Source organism: Alexandromys fortis, unplaced genomic scaffold (assembly GCF_014885135.2).
Source record: "Alexandromys fortis isolate MF-2015 unplaced genomic scaffold, M_Fortis_MF-2015_v1.1 scaffold_93, whole genome shotgun sequence".
NCBI classification, from domain to species: Eukaryota; Metazoa; Chordata; class Mammalia; order Rodentia; family Cricetidae; genus Alexandromys; species Alexandromys fortis.
Genome location: NW_026067970.1, coordinates 6,054,203 through 6,073,537, shown reverse-complemented (window position 1 = coordinate 6,073,537; position 19,335 = coordinate 6,054,203). Strand labels below are relative to the sequence as shown.

At 50.0% G+C, this 19,335-nt stretch overlaps 1 protein-coding gene across 4 annotated transcripts in view; it reads right to left on the bottom strand.

The window, feature by feature from the left end:
• Positions 1–3,506: 3,506 nt before the first annotated feature.
• Positions 3,507–19,335, bottom strand: part of Mindy4 (MINDY lysine 48 deubiquitinase 4) — a 110,408-nt gene continuing 94,579 nt past the window's right edge. The window contains exons 16-19 of one of the 4 annotated variants that reach the window (XM_050155431.1): positions 15,657–15,837; positions 15,052–15,124; positions 9,534–9,670; positions 3,507–5,768 (exon numbers count right to left, since the gene is read on the bottom strand). In XM_050155431.1, coding sequence (XP_050011388.1) covers positions 9,556–9,670; positions 15,052–15,124; positions 15,657–15,837 — 369 coding nt within the window. In that variant the 3' untranslated portion in view covers positions 3,507–5,768; positions 9,534–9,555. Of the gene's footprint in view, positions 5,769–9,533; positions 9,671–15,051; positions 15,125–15,656; positions 18,978–19,335 lie in introns of those variants that run through there. The other 3 variants (XM_050155432.1, XR_007594172.1, XM_050155433.1) reach the window with 3 other exon arrangements.

Sequence of the window (19,335 nt, the reverse complement as noted above, 5' to 3'; positions counted from 1 at the left end):
TTATTAATCATGTCCCGGGTTCTTCCTGTGCTGGGGCAGGAAGGGCCAAGGCAGGGCAGGGCAGGCCTTAGGGATGGTATTGAACCCTGAAAGTGAGCAGGCCACAGGGAGGTGGTTTCGCACTGTGCTTATCACCAAGTTCTCTGAGGCTCCTAGAGAGGTTGGTGTTTGTCAGACTTCATAGACTCAAAGAACCAAAAGAAAAAAAAAAGACAGATAAACACCCAGGATCACTCTTATCAGAGGGGCCACAGGAAAGCCGCCAGGTTTACGCTCAGAACCACACCCTGAACCAACGGTTTAGCTGCCCAGCCCAATGTTCAGTGACAGGCTGTTGGTGGAGACAGGCGGGGGGAGTGACAGGGAAGGGAAAGCCTGAAAACCTGTAGCTATAACCTTCAGTTGGATCAGTCCCTCGGGAAGGAAGGAAGGGCCCTGGGTCCAGGGAGAAGGAAAGAAGCATGATGCCTTAGGCGCAGGGCTGCACGTGTATGCGGTGCATTTGTGTTAAAGGAGAGCCCATCGACCAGGACCCCTGCAGAATCTGCGGTTGTGGCAAAGAAGTCAAGAGTATCATGAAAGGACGTTGCAGGCTTCCCAAGGGAGGGCCTTGGAGCCCAATCACGTGAGTGGCAGGACGTGACAGCTGGAATGGGAACTGGAAGACAGGAACCAGCCATGCCTAGGAACACCAAGGAAGGTTCCAATCGTGGCAGACTTGTGGGGAATCTGCTTCTGTGACTTCACTTACGGCTGGAGGGGAGATGGGAAGAATGGCTGAATAAGCAAGCTGGAATCCCTGCCCCAGCCCAAGTACCACCTGGTGGCCAGACCTCCAAGAACCTCCACAAAAGAAAAGTGCCTCAGTTTCCCCATCTGCATAGGCAAAGAAGGTCTTTAATGATTCTCTTGAAGAAAGGTGCAGACTGGGTATTTGTGGGACTGGGGATAGGGGCAAGAGCATAGTCAGAGAGGCCATATGCAGGCTATGGTCACCATTGAGCACTCAGCTTGTCCGGTGGGGTCCTAAGCCCTCTCTGTGACCGCTAGGGCTACCTCAAGCTCAGACTGCTGTCCCCCATAAAAGTCCTGGCCATATTACACCTGGCTATGCCATTTACCCACCAACCCCCGTCCCGCAGTGTGCATGAAGCAATCTCCATTATCACACATGCTTGGCATTTTTGCCTGATAATCACACCTCCCACAGCCCCGGGAGGATTAGGGCATGATTAGGGAGGCGGGAAAACTCTGGCGAGTGGAGCCAAAGACCTGCCAAGAGATTTGGCAGCCCAATTTGATTGCTGCCTGTAACTTTGGGGATCCTCTGAGGATCTGGTGGACATGTTCGGACCCTGCACAGGGCCTGTGGTGGCACAGGACACAAGACATCAGCACCTTACACAAGTATGTGCTCCTATGCTATCTTCCCACCAGCAGCCACCCCATTCCTGCCCTGTGTACCGGGTCTTCATCTGTCCTCTCCTCCAAACACTGGTCCTCTGGGCACACTCTGTTCGCACATGATGAGGTAGACAGATATTGTGACTGCCATGGTCTGTCTGCGCACACTGTGCCTTCCATCTGGAATGATCATTCACTCAATGATGCTTTAAGGCCTGGGGCGGAAGCTTCTTCTCAGTCTCTTGGAGAACCTGGTAAGAAGTCTCCATCGAGACTTGTGCTTACAAGGTGTTGAGACCTGGTCTAAGTGCTTCAGTGTCTGAACACGCTTCATCTTAGCTAGAATGCTGTGACGCTGCCACTTCATACACAAGATGCCAGAGCTCAACAAGCCAAAGTCAGGTGCTCAGGGCCACGTGGGTCAGGTGGATGCTGGGGCAACTGCTTCCTCCCAGACCTACAATGTTAGTTTCCTAGGTAGCCCTCTGAACTTCGTGGCAATCACAAGTTCTATAGCAGAGTATTTCAAGTTTGAACTGGTCCACCAATTTAGAATGCAGATTCCAGGTGAGCGTGGCTGGGATGGGGCCTGGATGAGAAACTCACAGCAGTGCTGCTGGTCTGAAGATCGCTCTTTGAGCAGTAAAGCTAGCATCCAAAAAAAGGGAAAGTCCTCCAATGTCACTGCTGCTTAGCAGAGTTCTGAGGGCATGTGGCAAGGTCTCTTCACTCTTAGCAGACTGGAGGCCCTGCTTTCCATTGGATGCTGGTCCTATCCCCGCGACACAGACACTCAGGGCAATCAGGCCAAGTCTGAATGTATCCTTAACTTTGGACATTTCTAAGCCCTGGTCTACTTCTGACCCCCAGTAACTTCAGCTGTCCTAGAAACTGCTCTAAGGGAACAGAGCCAATGTTCTACCAAGCCCCTTCCTGGCCGTAAGTGAAGGTGAGCAGTTTGGGTCCTGCAGTTAGGTAGGAAGTCTTTGTATAGAGGCATCAGCTGCAAGGACAGAAAGAGATGTGTCCTTGCTCCTAAGGCCAAATAAAACAGGTCTCAGGACAATTCCTTGAAGGCCTGCTGTAAACCACAGAGTATATCTCCAAGTAGAGCAACAGAAACAGAAAACTGTGACCCCTTAACACTCATGTATCTGAGCATTAAAGATTTTAATACAGGTTGGGAGAGGGCCATGAGACACAGAAGCCTACCCACTTCATCCCTAAAAATCAATGTCCTAATGGACAATGGATACTTGTGATGGAAGGAACGGCAGCTGAGTCACCTGGGGGAAGAGTTAGGGAAAATGCTGAGGCTCTGAGCACACAGCCAGCACTGATCCAGTGTTTAGAGGCAAAACCATGTGGAGCTTCATATGATTCTCAAGTGGAGTCCAGAGAGAAGGCTCAGGTGTTCCACCAAAGGGATAGGGGAGAGGTTGTCCCCCACAGAAGAGCTGGCCTACCTAAGCAGGAGGTAGGGCATCACACACACACACACACACACACACACACACACACACACACACACACACACACACACATCACACACCCTGCATAAGACATCCTGAGAAATGGGTCTCTCTCTCTCTGTCTCTCTGTCTCTCTCTCTCTGTCTCTGTCTGTCTGTCTGTCTCTCTCTCTCTCTCTCTCTCTCTCTCTCTCTCTCTCTCTCTCTCTCTCTCTCTCTCTCTCTCTCACACACACACACACACACACACACACCCTGCACCCTGCATAAGAAATTTTCAGGAATGAAGGACCCAGAACCCCAGAACTATCTGTGTGCCCACTGTTGGCGAAGAGAGTCTCTAGGATGGCTGTACTATACTGTAAGAAGTATCTAGCTGATCTGGAAGAGCCAGAGACAATATGGGGTCTAGAAGTCCTAGATTTTCCAGCCAGGCTGGAAAGTGAAAACAGACTGCCCCAGCACTCTGCTCAAATGGCCATCCCAAGGCAACGGTTTTTTTTTTCTTCGTGAGATTTTGGAGTTAAAGGCACATTACATTGGTTCCATATACTCTTTTTTTATTATTATTAAAAATTTCCACCTCCTCCCCTCCTCCCCTCCTCCCATCTCTCTCCCACTCCCTCTCCCCTTCCCTCTCCAGTCCTAAGAGCACCATATAATCTTCATAATGCCAGAAGTCAACAGCTAGGCCTGTTTGTCCAGCTAGATCAAGGAGCAAACACTAAAGATACAGAGAAAGTCAGTGGGAAAAGACTGCCAGCTTATTCAGGACTTTGCCTCTAAGTACAGAACACAGACAGAGAACTTTGGACCCTTAGCACACAAGTATGTGAGCATTATAGATTTTAATACAGGCTGGGAGAGGGCTATGAGCGACAGGAGACTACAAACTGCATCCCTAGAAAACAAGGAGCCCATGTGACAATGCTCACTTGTGATGAGGCACAGTCTCACACGTTTAGCTCCTACAGCACTGAGAGGGTAACTGAGAACGTGTTATGGCTTCAGAGCCTGGGAGTGGTGGTACCTAGTTCTGCCCACCTTCCACTCCAAGGCATCATCTGAGGATCTGCATCTGGGCTCCTAGAAAAGCAAGCTCTGTGCTTTGTTGGGTTAACCTTCTGCAGCAATGCTGGGAATTGTTTGTTTTCTCTAGCGCTGCCAAAGAGCCCCTGGCAAGGAGACTAAGTGGGTTTCATTGAAAAGATACTTTTCCTCCCCAGGCCGATAAACAAGGCCACTGCAGGGAAACCAACTTCCTCAGTCAGGCACTCTGCAGCAGCCCATCCCTGGCCAAGGAAAACAAATGCATAAACATTTCAAGGAGATATAGGAAGCATTTCTACTGGGAACCTGCTGTGAATGGCCACTAAAGTTTACACAGCAAGCCCCAAGGGAGCCCGGTACAGGACACAGCCATCCCCGCCCTCCCATTCTCCTATGGCATGGTAGGCTCCTCCCTGTTGCTCCAAAGATCTGCAGTTAGGACACAGCGTGTGCCCTATCCAGAGGAACACAAGACAAGCTCTGTAGTTGTCCCCACCAAATCCCCAGTTCCCTAAAGGGGGGGTCTTCTTACAGCAGAGGACACACTCATAGAACAGCAAGGCTCCTAAACTCTATGGGGACACATGGAGGCCAAAGATGGGCTGCCATGAAGCATCTAGGACTCCCATATGCCTCTCTTGATCCCTGTGTGTGAGCACCCACCTTTGCATGGCCCCAGAGCTAGCGGTGAAGGCACCTGTAGGCTTTATCATTATTTTGGTCCTAGTTTCTTACCTGGATAGCCATACGACAGGGACTTTGAGGGCTGGAGCTTTGTCCCTAGGTTCCTCTAGTGACCTGCTGCGAGTGGCCCTAGATCCTGGCTTTGATCCAGATACTCCAGCCTGTAGTTCTTCCCCAGCCTCCCACTACTGCCGTATCACACTGCCTGATGAAAACCATGGAATATCCACCAGCATAGCAAGCAAAGCTCAGAGCATACCGTTTTCCCATCCAACCACCCTCCTTATTCTGCAATGTGAGTACTTTCAAATCTCCCCATGACCACAGGGTAATCTATACTTGATCCCTCTGCTTGTCCCCACCTCCTTTGCTCACATGTGTGGCCAAAAAGTCACTCCCTGGGTAGCTTTCTACCTGCACCCATCCAGCCTCCTCTAGGCCCACCCCATCCTCATGTGACCTCACAGGAGAATTAGGTCTTCCCTGGCTAGGGCTTTCTAGGGCTTAGGCTGCTCTTGGACAGCAGGCTATGTATCTTGTATCTTAGACTATGCTGTTCCTGTGAAAAACAGAGAGACCAGGGGGCATGACAAGGAAATCTCTGAGACAAAGGACAGGGCTTGTCCTCAGATCTTGGCTAGGAGATACTTTGCCCATGGCGGGCAAGGGGGGGGGGGCCTCCACCTCCCTGCCCCACCTTAACTACAATGAGAACAGACCTGTGCTCCCCTCACACCAACCAATGAACCACACAGTCTTGGCCCTGGTCACAAACTTGACTTTTGCTTTATGAAAGCTGTAGTAACAAGTGTCCAGAGTCCCCAAGGCAGCCACACCAGAGGCCTTGGAGACAGGGCTATCCAGAAAGGATGCAGACAAAAGGCAGGGTCTTCCGTGTCCTTTCCTGTCATTGGCAGTCACAGCTGCGTCAGCAGTGCACCAGGCCCTACCACAGCCCTTCATGGAAGAATCTGGAAGACTCTTCATGATGCTGTGGGCATGCAAACTTAGGCAGGGTGACTCCTCTAAGAGACTTGGCCCTATGACCTGTGGTCCAGAGGTCATCCCAGTGATGAGTGATGAAGCCAGAGAGCTTGATGTATCCAAGGGTCACAGAATGGGATCTGAGCCATTCCAGTTCACGGATGCTCCCTTCCATCTACGAGGAAAGTGACAGAACAGTGTTAGAGCTGCAGGGGCCCAGGAAGGAGGCTTTCGAACTCCAGCCTGCCCACTAGCTTTCTACACTCTCACCCAGCTTAACACCCATACAGCATGCAGAACGGACAGACACCTAGGACACTGGTAACTAGAGGAAGACAGGGGTGACAGGCAGCTTGTCCATTTGTGCCGCAGCTGACTGTGCTTGGTGCTGGCACCAAGTAAATCTGGACCTGACAATGGCCGCTCAGGGGTACCTGTTAGGATCAGGGAAACATATTCTGGGGTGTCCGAGGTTCAGGAGAGGAACCAGAAGGCAGTGAAACGTGAAACAATGCAGAGGGGGCTGGAGAGCTAAAAAATAGACCAGGACATTTCTTTCTGTGCCACAGGACCTAGAGGAACAAGCCACAGGAACAAGATGGGTTTTGAAAACTGGTTTATAAGAAGAACTAAGTAGATAAATGGTAGTACCTCTGATCCAACAGGACAGTGATTGTAGGTGAGATCAGGTAATTTCCTAACACTTGATTCTAATCCACAGAATTGATTTTCCAAGCAATTGATTGGAATCATATATATAGCAGATAGAGAATCTATGCAAATCTTCCATCAGGGGTAGTCTGCATCCTAAGACAACACGAAGTAGAATATGGATGCTGCCAGACAGCACAACAGGGCAGAGCGGGAGACTGGGGCTTAACATTGTTTCACAGTGTATGAAGTTTAATAAGCGGTAACCAATACCATGTTTTCAAATCCAGAGGTCAAGTCAAAATCCAACTGCCACAGGCAAGGGAAAAACAGAACTGCACTTGTTTTAACTCAGCAACTCTCTGGGAAAGCCCAAATCCCCAAGAAAGGAACTTCAGCAAGAGAGAAAGCAGGTTCACCCAGCAGCACTGCAGTGCTCAACAGAATGAATGAACCGTAGCAGGAGGCTCTGTCCACAGAGACATGTCCCCCACAGGCTCATGGTCTGAAGTCTTGGTGGTGCCATTTTGGGAGGCTGTGGAACCTTCCAGAAGTGAGATCACTAGTAGTCTCTGGAGATGATACCTAAGCCCTGGCTCCTGTCAGACTCGGTCTTCTGGTCTCCCATGACGTGAACATCCTCTGCCACATGATCCTTCTACTAAAGCTGCTTTACCATGTCCTCCTCACCCAGGTGGACTGAACCCCCAAAACCATGAAAAAAGTGAAATCTCTCTTCTAAGTTGTTCCTGTTGTGTCTGGTGGTCACAGAACTATGAACACAACTAACACACTGGTTTCTCACCCACAGATTCAACCACCAGTACATCAAGAAACAGCACAACAAAAACACACCCCACAAGCCAAGAAACTAACCTGTACTAAACATGTATAACCTGACTTTCCTTGTCACTGTTCTGTAATAATATTATAATGTGATTGCATATTATTTTAAGTATCCAGAGACTACATTTTACATATTAGATATTACATATTAGCTATTATAAGTACCAAGAGACTACTATTATAAGTATATTACATATTAGATATAAGTATCTAGAGACTAAACTATACAGAAAGATATATGTTAATACTAAGCTATTTTATAGAAGAAATTTAAGCATACTCAGATTTTTATATTCTCAGGTGGCCTTGAAACCTCCCCATTTTTATGGAGTGACAATTGAACGGCTCATCTTGGACCCGACATTGCTCACCCTTATTAGCCCATCCACCAATTCATCTCCACTTCCTTCCGGGGAGGCTGCACTTTGTCCTCTCCAGCTCTCTGCACTGCTGCCCCAGGATCTCTAGTTTACAGGCTGAAAATTACACTGTTCCAGCGGTAGCGGAATTCATACCCACTCTGTCTTTTAACTCACTTTCCTGCAGGTTATAAGCAGCTTCTTGACAGAGGTATAAACTGCATTTCCCCTGCTTCATATTTTCTGTTTTATACCATTCCATTTCCCATCAAAGAAACAAGCAGATTTCTTGTCATTTGGGAAAACACAAAAAACAAATCTTAGCTGTAGTTCTGTGTGACAGAAATTGCCCACAGTCACACAGGAATAATTAACATCACACTCTAGCCCCACCAGGGCACAACAGGGACAAGATAAACTTCCCAAACCACCGAGGATGTGAGAATGCCATGTGCAAGACAGAATGCTGCCCTAATGTACACCCTAGTCAATGTTCCAGAACAATAAAAACAGTCTACTTAAAAGGCTAGAATAGGTAGGTGAGGAAAATCAGCTTAGACATAAATATTAATTTGAGGGACTGCTCCCAAAATTCTGTGTTCTCTTTGGTGTCATTTGGTGGCACCCAGCAATACTGAAAGACCTCACCTCCTAGGGCCACGAGCTTTCTGGCAGTTGATTCATCACTGCCTGCAGGAGAGGCATTTGGTTCTGTTTTGGTCACACTACTCAGAACCAACTTCAAAAGGAGGTCTTTCAAACACTAGCGCTGTCAGAATCGCCTTCCTAAGATCTGACCTATCCCGTGTTTAGAAGCAAATGCCAATGCACATTCAGCATTGCCTGTATCATTCCTAATGTGAAAACCCTAAGTTGGTCTCTTAGTCTACTAGGTGTGGGAGAACTGGGTGACTCAGTGACCTCTGCTGCTCTAGACAGCTTCCCGACCCTTTTGTACGTCAGGTGGAGCCAAGGGACTCTTATCAGGTTTGTTTACATAGACAGAACACACCCCACTTTGATGGAAGGCATCTACATTGTAGCCTTCCACTGTTCCACTGTCTGAGTGGTAGACATGGCTACCTTACTGGTAGGCAACTCGACAGAACTTGGAGAAACTGGTTGCTACATGAGGAGTCTTCTGTTGGTAAGATTTGGGGGATTGGAATCTCATGAAGTCCCGGGGAAGCAGCATAGGTCTATGAGCAGGGAAAATGTCCCTTGCTATGACGGGCACACTGAGCAGGTGTGGGTGGAGAGGGGCTGGGTCCAGGTTCTGGAAGGCAGGCTCATCTACTGTAGACACTGAGTGAGTAAGCAGCAGATCAGTGATCTGTAACAATCTAATGCTATTTGAAATGTTTACTTATCTCTTCCTGATCGTCTTTGCAGTTCTGAAAAGTGTACCATTAAAAAAAAAAAAAACCTCTTACTCTTCTACTAAGATTTGTATATACACATCAAAGTCTTAGGTACCAAGACCACATCTTAGGGCCAGGCAATGGTGGCGCACACCTTTAATCCCAGCACTCGAGAGGCAGAGGTAGACAGACGGATCTCTGTGAGTTTGAGACCAGCCTGGTCTGCAGAGTTAGTTCCAGGACAGGCTCCAAAGCCACAGAGAAACCCTGTCTCAAAAAACCAAATAATAATAATAATAATAAAAAACACATCTTAGTAGCCTGAAGAGATGGCTCATCCGCTGAGAACACTGGCTGCACTTCTGGAGGTCCTGGGTTCAATTTCCAGCACTCACATGGTAGCTCACAACTGTCTATCTAGAACTGCAGCCCCATGGAATCTGATGCCTTCTTGTGTACAGATGGACATGTAGACAAAACACCCACATACATAAAATAAATAAATCTTTAAAAAAAAAACCCAAATACACATCTTCTGTACAGATTCCTAAACGGTGTCAGAAAGGAGGCACAATGAAGAGGGACAGCTCCACCCTCGGCCTGGTTCCTGGGGTCTAGACTGCCATCCTCTTCATATCCGCTCAATCCCCAGACCCTACCTTCCCATGAGCTCCGGACAGACAAAATGGGATGTGGCTTCAGTGCGGGGTGGGCTGTACTCACCCGTCACTGAACAACATCTGTGTCACAGCAGCTCCACTGGCACGCTGCTAGATCTGCGGCTGGTTTTGAAGTCACTCACAAGGAAACCAGCCCTCCCATCCTGGCCAGGAGCAAAGGCAGCGGAGAGAAGCACTTTGCTGTGGTATGAGAAATCAGAGCGTCTGAAACCCAGAAAGTACTGAGCAGGACCGTGGCTCTGCATGGTCTGGAGGAAGAAGAGCTTTGCCAATGCGGCAGCAAGGAAGGACTGCCGGGACGTGACCGGTGAGATGGAGAGATGCCTGAATGTGCCGTGGGAGTCAATGGCACTGTCACCAGCAGTAACTCGGGAGGCAGGCAGACAGTACACTTCAAAGTGCCTTGGCACTGGATTATTCTGGTGTGGGAGCTGTTCTGCTCACTGTGGGACATTTCGTGCCCTTTCCCTGACTGTAATTGCCCAAAGTGTTTCAAGGCTGCCAAAGTCAATAGTAACATCACAGAGAGGGCTATGGCATGCAAATACCACCACCCCAACCCCAGGGCAATCAGTGCCCCACAGTGAGCTCCAGCCTGAACTGATTCAGACCACTGCTGAACCTGATGGGCTTCATGTAGGAAAAGAGCCCATGTGGGGCAGCAGCAAAAAGCAGGCAGGCCTGGTTTCAATGTTCCAGACTGCTGAAGATGCACCCAGGGGTCCTTTTGCTGACCTTGATCTTCCAGACAGCTTGTGCTCAAGTTTCTGTTCCTTGGGCCATTCCACATTAGAAGTAGTTCTAGAGCCAGCCCTGTGTGCTCCCTGGCACCCATGGCCTTGGACAGTCCTCCTCCTTGCCCACCCAATTTTCTCTAGGCTCAGATCCAGCCCCCTTGCAGAAGAGATCTGACTTGACGGTGGCTCTCAGCACTTGTGCTAGGCTCAGGAAGGGCTGATATCGCCTGTCGCCCAGAGTTCTGAGGTATAGGGACATTTCTCTACCCCAACTCTCCTCTTGCACATCTACCCTGGAGCCTACTACTGCCCCCAACCCCAGACTCTTTACATGACTCCACACGCCGTCCTGCAGTCACCCCCACCCAATCCTTTTCTGGCCTGCCTTTCCCCACATGTCCAGAGCCCCTTGTAAAGGTCAGAGAATACTCCCGTGGGTTCTACTTTCTGTCTCGTGGCAGCTTGGGAAAGAGGCAATTGACAGATGGGCAGAATTGAGTTCAGGAAGACAAACCATAAGATGTGATGAGCCAGGGCAGAGTGGGAATACGTGGACAGCAGCACACCAGAAGAGTGTGTTGGACACAGACGGTGGGATGCCAAGGAGAGGTCCTTCTGTGGTTAAGGGGCACTGTGAATAGGGATCCCAGGCAAGAGCATCAATAGGAGGAAGTGGGGTGCATAGATGGATAGGGAATTCCTGAGGGAGGAGGGTGCCCTCTTGGGCCTCAGAGGCAGACACTGACCCTGGCTGGAACCAGTTTCCATCTCTTGTCTGAGAGTCCAAACAGAAACATCTGGGCCCTAGCTCCAGGCCCGGTTATGAGTTCTTTCCTCTCCTCTCTGGCCTGTTGACAACTGTTTGATTTTTCTCTCACTCCAGTGAGGATGGAGGCCTGGGAGAGGTCAGTGCGTGCTGTTAGAAATGACCTCCAAAGAGTCAGATTTGGCTGATGTCGTTTCAGAACAACAGGGGGAGGAGCAAGAGATGGATGGCCCAAGACATGCCTGACACTGTGTAGGTTACAAGAGACCCCGTGGGGCTGACGCGTGCATCGTACTGAAGAGCAGGGGCAGCACAGAGCCCTAGCGATGTTTCCAATTAGGGGTGCCGTTCTCTGAAGGCAAAACCCAGAGTCTGGGCTTGTGTAATGCCTCCGTGACAACAAAGCCAGGTGGCAGGAAATCACACTGTCCGCTCAGTGACCTACCACTGGGCTGGGACAATGAGAGTCTAAGCTGCTGGTGACTCAAAGTGGCTGGGTAGACCTCCATGTGGGAAACCTGCACCTCCCCATCTATAAAAGAAAGGGCTAGATTGAGGGGTGTCTTGGCACCCCTCTGTGGACTAAGTCCAATGCCAGATGGCCAGATATGCAGTAGGTACATCCTATAGGGTGGGTCATAATTCCTGCAGGGCCCTAAGGCTGGGCTTAAGGATAAGAGGCCATCTTCCCCTGGATTTGATCAGGGCTGATTCTGAACTTGACTTCCTCTTGATTTAACTCCCTGAGAGTGGGAACTAATTCTTATCCTGCTATTTCTTCTCTGAGAGTTGGCACAATGAAAAGGAAATTGCACCTACCCACTAGGTGCGCCAGCTAGCCACTCTTCTCACACATGGACGACACCTACCCACTAGGTGCGGCAGCTAGTCACTGTTCTCACACATGGATGACACCTACCCACTAGGTGCGGCAGCTAGCCACTCTTCTCATACATGGACGACAGACACCTACCCACTAGGTGCGCCAGCTAGCCGCTCTTCTCATACATGGACGACACCTACCCACTAGGTGTGCCGGCTAGCCACTCTTCTCACACATTGGACGACACCTACCCACTAGGTGCGGCAGCTAGTCACTGTTCTCACACATGGATGGCATGATTTGGAATATTTGGCTGCATCTCACCAGGTATTTAAAATGTGACTCTGGCTTGGCAGTGACCTGAGGATGGTCTATGGTACCATGTGTACCACACAGGTCTACAGGCAGCGGCATTTGTCACCTCACCGCAAATCCCATAGCCAAGACAATGCCAGCAGGTCCTCATAGTGACCTCAGAGGCCACTTTCCCAAGTTCCTCCTTTGAACTGTTTGAGAATCTGCAGTAAGAACAAAACACAAAGCCTTTGTAATCCAACCCCTTGGACTAGGATTCCTGGCCTGCTGTTTCCCATTACACTGGCATGTTATCTGATGAATGGAGGGGACAGGGACCCAACCACTGAACTCTTCACTCACCCACTCAGCCTTCTGGCAATAATTCTGGGAAAAACTCTGGAAAAGAGCTCCCAGGGTAACTGGCCAGGTAGACCCACCATGGCGAATGGAGAAAGTAGAGCAGGCAAAAACCTGGTGTTGGGAATAAAGTTCCCTGGCCTCTGGTTATCACTCATGCTTGGTACCTCCCTTTGTAGCTGACTCACTAAGGCAGGTTCACAAAGCAGATGGACACAGATAGGGCACATTATTAATCAGCACTTCTCAAAAGTAGTCCTAGGGCCTAGAGAGACGGTTCCACAGCTAAGAGTGCTTGCTGAGCAATAATGGGGGTCAGAGTTCAAATCCCAACACCAGACAATAAGCCAGGTGCCCCATATATGTCTGTAACTTCAGCTGCAATGGGAGTATTGCTCTAGACTATCCATGAAAACACGAGCCCCAAGTTCAACAAGAGACCCCACCTTAAAGAAATTTGATGAGGGGAGAATACCTGCTATCTCCTTCTTGGCCTCCAAAGTATGCACAAGTATGCATGGGTGTATACACATGCACACGCACGTACGCACACACGCAGGCACGTATACACACAAACACCGAAACACAAAGAACAAATGACTACTTTCTTAAGTGGTTCTAGGGCTGTAGCACCAGTAGCAGCTAGGAACTACACTGAGGCCTCTCCACAGAGGTCCTGGGAGGCTTGGAGATTCCAGTTCTAGCATTTTCTTCAAATGAAGCTGATGACTAGAAGTCTAAGGACCTAAGTTCTGGGGCAAGACTTTCCAGTGAGTAATCCAGAATTCACATGGGCTTCCCCTAGCCTTTCCAGGGCTCCATGGGATCTAGGACGCCCAAAGTCCCTAGACCTGATGTCCCTATCCGTGTATGCTATACAAATGATATTTATCTCCATGACAAACACTGGAAAACACTTCTGAAGATGTCAGGGCTATGCCCAGGGCAGGGAGTAGAAGTGAAGGCAGGAAAGCCAGGCACCACTCCCCAACTCAAGCTGCTCTCCAGCTCCCCTCACTAGAGGTCACTGGGGTAGACTGGGTTAGGGATTGTCCCATGAGACCAAGGAACCAACAGAAGAGATCCAAACCCACCTTCCATGACTCTGAACTGAGTTCCATGTGAGCTGTCTCAGGGCAAGACAGGCCAAAACCCTGAGCCTTCTTCAAACAACTGCCCAAGAGATCGAGCTCAGGAAGCCCAGTCAAGGCTGGGAACTGCTTGGACAATCAGGAACTGTTTCCAAAAGCAGGCAATGAAGAGATTAAGGGGTACCGCTGGTGGGAGGGGTACAACAAGAAAGTCAAAAGCAGACATCAAGGAGCATCCCAGTGGTCTGGGAGGGGAAAGGCTGTGCCTAGGGGATAGTTGGGGCCCTTCTTCTTCAGAAAAGTCGCCCTGTGGCCCCCTTTACTAGCCTGGACCAAGAGCCAAGGCCAGTGTCACCTCCTTTCCCCTTCAAAGCCCTTCACTCATCACCTTGAATGAGTGGCCCTTTGTACTTGAAAGGACAGCGACCTGCATGTGTCCCAATCCTCTGATGAAAACAGTCAGCCTCTGACCCTACAGGAATGCTGTATCCCTGTGGGGCAGGGCAGGGAGCTGGCACAATGGGGCTATGCCTGTGGCCCTCCCACTTCCTCTTCCTGATGCTTCCACCGTGCCAAGGCAGTCCCTGCTCTCTTCCTCAGTACCGTTCAAAGGCTTGCGGGCAACGGGCAGCACGCCCAGACTCCAGGTGTGCCATATGTATCTCAGGTGGTCAGAATCACTTCGACATTGGGGAAACAGATTCCTTTTGAGACAGCACCAGCTATGAGCACCAAGGATGAGGACAGTGAAAGCTAACGCTAAAAAGTTATCCATGCTGGGCTCCAACCTACCATTGTCCACCTTACAGATGGCCAAGTAAGTCGGATAATCACAGCTAGCCTGCAGCCTTGCTCCAGAACTCGTGCTCAGAGCCACTGTGACATACCCTACATGCCTGGAAAAGCAACCAGAACCTCGTCTCCCTCCCAAGATGCTGCTGACTATTTCCCTAGTGTGCACTAAGTTCTCCCAGTCATGACTACAGACTTTGAGACGAGCTGGCCAAGTGAGCCAGAGGCTTCTACCAGTGACAGCCCGCAGGCTCTGCAGAGCATAGCCCCAACCTGGGGTCCAACAAAATGCTTAGGAAGAAAGGGATGGGCTTTTTCCAACTCTGGCCTGGGCTGCAACCTTCTCTGAATGCAGAGTCTGGATGAGGTGTCAAGGACCTACCCAGTGCCTCGGAGACAGAGACATCTCTGTTCAGTGTTCAGACTGGCTATACCACACAGGGGTTGGGCAGGTACTGCTGTTGTGGGCGGCTACCCCACACCACGATGTGACCATCCCATCCCCGCCCACCCACACCTGACCATCTATGCCCTCTTCTAATTCTTTTCCATTCTCCAGCTCCTGCAAAGTCAGCAAACTCAGAGACATCTCTGCTCGGTGTTCAGACTGGTTATACCACACAGGGGTTAAGCAGGTTGCGGGCAGCCACCCCACACCACAGTGTGGCCTCCCACTCCCTCCCACCACACCTACTTACTTGGTTCTGATACAGAGCTCAAGGGGCGGGACAAGGTCTCTGCAGTTGTCCTCTGGGGTGGTCTTGGTGGTATCTAGGGAGGAGGGAGAGAAAAGCACTCACGTCGTCTCAGGATATGCAGTCCTCCTAAGGCCAATACAGGCAACTCCAGGGAGCCAGCCCAACCCTTTGAGCATCATGCTCTCAGCTCCATCTTAGCTGGATCTTCCCTCCTTCTTGGTCATTGATTCTTACCTAGACAGTGCACTGGCCTCTCTTCTCCAGCCTCTAGCAAACCCATACCCTACTTTTGTAACCGCAATACTCTTTCCTAAGAACACATGTGGTCTCATTATTCCTCTACTCTAAAACCTCCCATGACTCCCTACTTCCTTAAAAGCCAATCTAAACCTATCAGCAAAGCTCACAGGACACTTGTATATGGTCTTAACTTCACCTTCCGCCCTTAGTATATCAAGTGTTCAAGGCCCATCCATGCCTCTCTCTTGCAGGCTGGACAGCCTAGCATCACTCTCTGACCCCCATGAGTATCGCAAGAAAGTATGTGAAGGCTGGTTCTGGAGCAGCCTGGATGCTCCCTGAAGAGATGGGTCAGGGTGTCTTACCCACAGTCAGCCGAATCTCCTCCTGCTGGTTGGCCAAGCCATCGTAGTAATACAAGTCAAAGAGCCGCTCCGCCCTCCAGTCGGACAGGAGTTCTGGCTGTAGGCTGAAGAGGGTGCTGAAGTGGCTCTCGCTGCACACCACCCAGATGGGGAACCTCGGAGTCTTCAGAAAGCAGCCAACCTGAAGGAGGGGAAGACCTGATGCACTGTGCTGACTGGTTGAGGTGAGGCTGACTTCCCAGAAACCCTTGGTGTGGTGTTAGAAATCCTGCCTGCTGCCCAGACACACCTTCTAGAGCTGGCTCCCCTCACAAGGATTACAGGGAATTCACACGCAGCATCGGTTCCAGGTGGCGTCCACGCCACCGCCCACCGTCCTCTAACCCACTCCTCTCCTCCAGTCTCTCCCATACCTCACTTGTGTGTGGCTCAGCCATGACCTCCTGATTCTTGCTGCACTTCTCACTGTCACTCTGGTCCCCTATCCCTGGGCCTTCCCATTCTGTGTCCTTCCTCGGGAGAGCTGTACCACCCCAGTTGGTACATCCCTGTATCCTTCTGGTTCCCAGGGGCATGTCACTGAGCAACCAGTGCCTCAACCCCAGCACCATAGTCCGTCTTTTCCCTGGAGACACCAACATATGCACCCCTACCAAGAGCCTCCCCAATGTGTAAACAAATGATTAAAAAATGAAGGCCCTCAGGACTAACAGTGGACTTCACCCAGAACTATGCATTGAAGACAGGCAGGACTGGGAGCTCTGGGGAGCCAGGCAAGAGGGTATGAGTGAGCAGTTTATGGTGTCGGGTTGTACGTCTGAGAAATTCAGGGTGCAGTGGGCTGTTTGGTGAAGGAGTCTGGAGGAGGAGGCCAGGGCAGCTCTGGAACACAGAGCAAAAAGTCTCTCTACAAGTCCCCAGCCAGGGACTCTCATGGCTGGCTAAGGATGTGTGGTAACAAACCAGAGACCCCCCCCAGCACAGTGGCACAAGACCTCCTCCAAAAAGATATCCTATTGCTGACCCCTTGTACAGGCTACCCACTACCCACTCTTCTATGTGTGCCCCAGGCAGCACCTCGCTGGCCCATGCTAGGCTATTCAGCTATGTTGAGCTGGTCCTGCCTAATCCACAGCCTCCCCCAGGAGATGAGATATTTGCTGCTCAGGTGTTTACAGCCTCCGTTGTGGATTAAGGAAAGAATGGAAGCTATTTTTCCAATGTGGAGAAGGGCATACTTGCTCTAGGACCCACCACAGAATCGTGAGGCAGCTCCCACCTCAGAGGTAATGCTGAAGGTACCTGGGACAGAAGGGCTGCATTCGGGAAGTCCTCCATGAAGGACTTTCCTATGAAAGTGGAGCACAGGAAGACCACGCTGACAAGGGCTAGCTGCTTTCTTAACTAAAATAAAGACCCTCTTCGCTCAGGCAGCCCTGTGTGACACTCAGCCTAACACTCTCTGCTCAGCTGTGTGTCACCCAAATGGCCCACAGGCTTGCTCGCATTTGGGCATGCCTGACTACTGCATAACCCAACTTAGCTTCCCTTCTGTGCTCCAAAGAGGCTGTTCGTCGGAGGCACGGCCGGGGACTGGATTCACTCACAACAGGCAGGGAAGGAGCCTCAAGCCAGCCATGGGCAGGCCTGGGCACCATCAGCTCCTGAATTTTCCAAATGAGGGGCAGAGGGCAGCTTGCCATTTATAAACAACAGTCAAAAGATTAAGAGCAAAACACTGCCCAGAGGGCTTACAAATGAGTGGACTCATTCACAAGCCTTTTCCACGAGCAGACCATTTTCCAGAGAAACTTCCTTAGGGGTCTCAGGGAGCTGGGCGTGCCCTCTCTTGGGGGCCACGCTGTACCTTCACAAGCTGCTTTCATTTGTTTTTTATCATTCTGAACTTTTAAACTTACTTTTAGTGTTGAAGAATAAACTCGGGCGATTGTGGTAAAAAAAATAATAATAATACCCTGCCACATTCCTAGCTCCTGAGATCTTATGCCGTTCAGATTTCTCCAATTCGACAATATATACTATGAGTTTTGACAAAGTATAAGTCAGTAAGAATGGCCTTAGCCATGACCTGTTTCTGAACATGCAAATGGGCAGCTTTAGAATCATGCTAGAGGATGTAGTATATCTCAGGAGAATAGCTTCCAGAGCCAGCGTTTTGAGGTCAAGGATTTGAGGTCTTTTAATTTGCTGTAGCAGGTCAAGCCTCCTTCCGTCATTTCTTGCACCTTTTACGTCTCATTCTTGTGGACCTGATAAACAAACTGTGAGGCTAATGCATTCGCATGTCTTGATTGCTAGAGTGTGATGTGAGCGATTTTTCATGTATTTATTTGCCAAATGACTGGTAGACTTCTAGATTTTTATCAATGAACAACCAATTGCTATGACTCTCTTGTAGTTTTGTTGTTTGGGTTAATTTTTCAGCTTTTGGTTTTGGGGGGTAGTTGTTTATATGTTGTTGTTGCTGTGAGACAGGGTCTCCACGTGTACCCCAGGCTAGCCTTAGCTTCTAGATCCTCCTGAGTGCTGGAATTACAGGCACATATCACAAGCCTAGGTCTCCTGTAATATTTTATATTGAGTAAACAAACCTCTCTCCATTAATTTGAAACCTAGGGACAGAAGGGAGGGGAGGTGGTGTCAAGAGGGAGAAGGCTGCCAGGCCCTACATGGTCGTTAGGGGAGAAGAGGTCAAGACCCAGCCTTGAGGACTTCTTGAGAGAAAGAGAAGGTGGGAACTAGAATCCCATCTGTAGTGGACCTGCCACGGGACAACACAAGAAAGTACCCGCTCTCCACAGGGGACAGTACTCCCCAGTTTGGCCAGCAAAAAGGGCCGTGTCGATTCAAGGAATCTATGAGAAAACAGCATTGGCCCCAAGTTTCTCCAACAGTAACTTCATTCTGCGTGAAAGGTGGTCTTGTCTTGACGATTTTCCCCATCATTTGCCCTCTACTGACCAAATCGTAATATTTTATTCTTTTCACAGGAAGCCTGGACCATAGGAAGACATCAGGGACCATGGTTAGCCTGGAGTCTATGAAACTGGCCAAGCTCATCCTGTTCAGGCCATGGACTGTCAGGCTGGAGACGATTAGAGCCCCCAGGCTCTCAGGGCTTCTCGTTGGCCACAGGGTCAAATTGCTGCTTTACTCCTGACAGCAACACAATCAGAAAGGAACTGTCCCCTTTCCTCTCCAGGCGGTTAGACCCCACACATCTGCATTCCATGAACTGGGGGTGTCACTCAGGTATGGGGTCAGGAAGAGGTCCATCACATGGTCCATAAAGCAGCACACCTAAACAAGAGGTCACATAGGAAGGGTGGAACAAAAATCCCGCCTCCCTCCTACTCTGCTAAGTCATTTACCTAGCACACTGGGGGCCCCATAAAGTAAGTCCTGCTTCCTTAACTAGGCCCTCTTAGTGTCTGAGTAGTCTCAGTCTCGAGTAAGGCTCCCGTTGCCCCTCGGGACAGTGCTCTCCTCAGTCACAGAACCGTGAACCACATGAAGCCACTGAGCGAGGTTCTGAGAAGGTCTGAAAGCAGCCGAGGCAACAGGTCTGATCAAGAGTAGCCCCACCAGACCATGGTCCTGTCACTAGGGCCCCATCAGCTTCACTCAAAGTCCAGGCCTTTGCAAGGTTTCTTTCTCA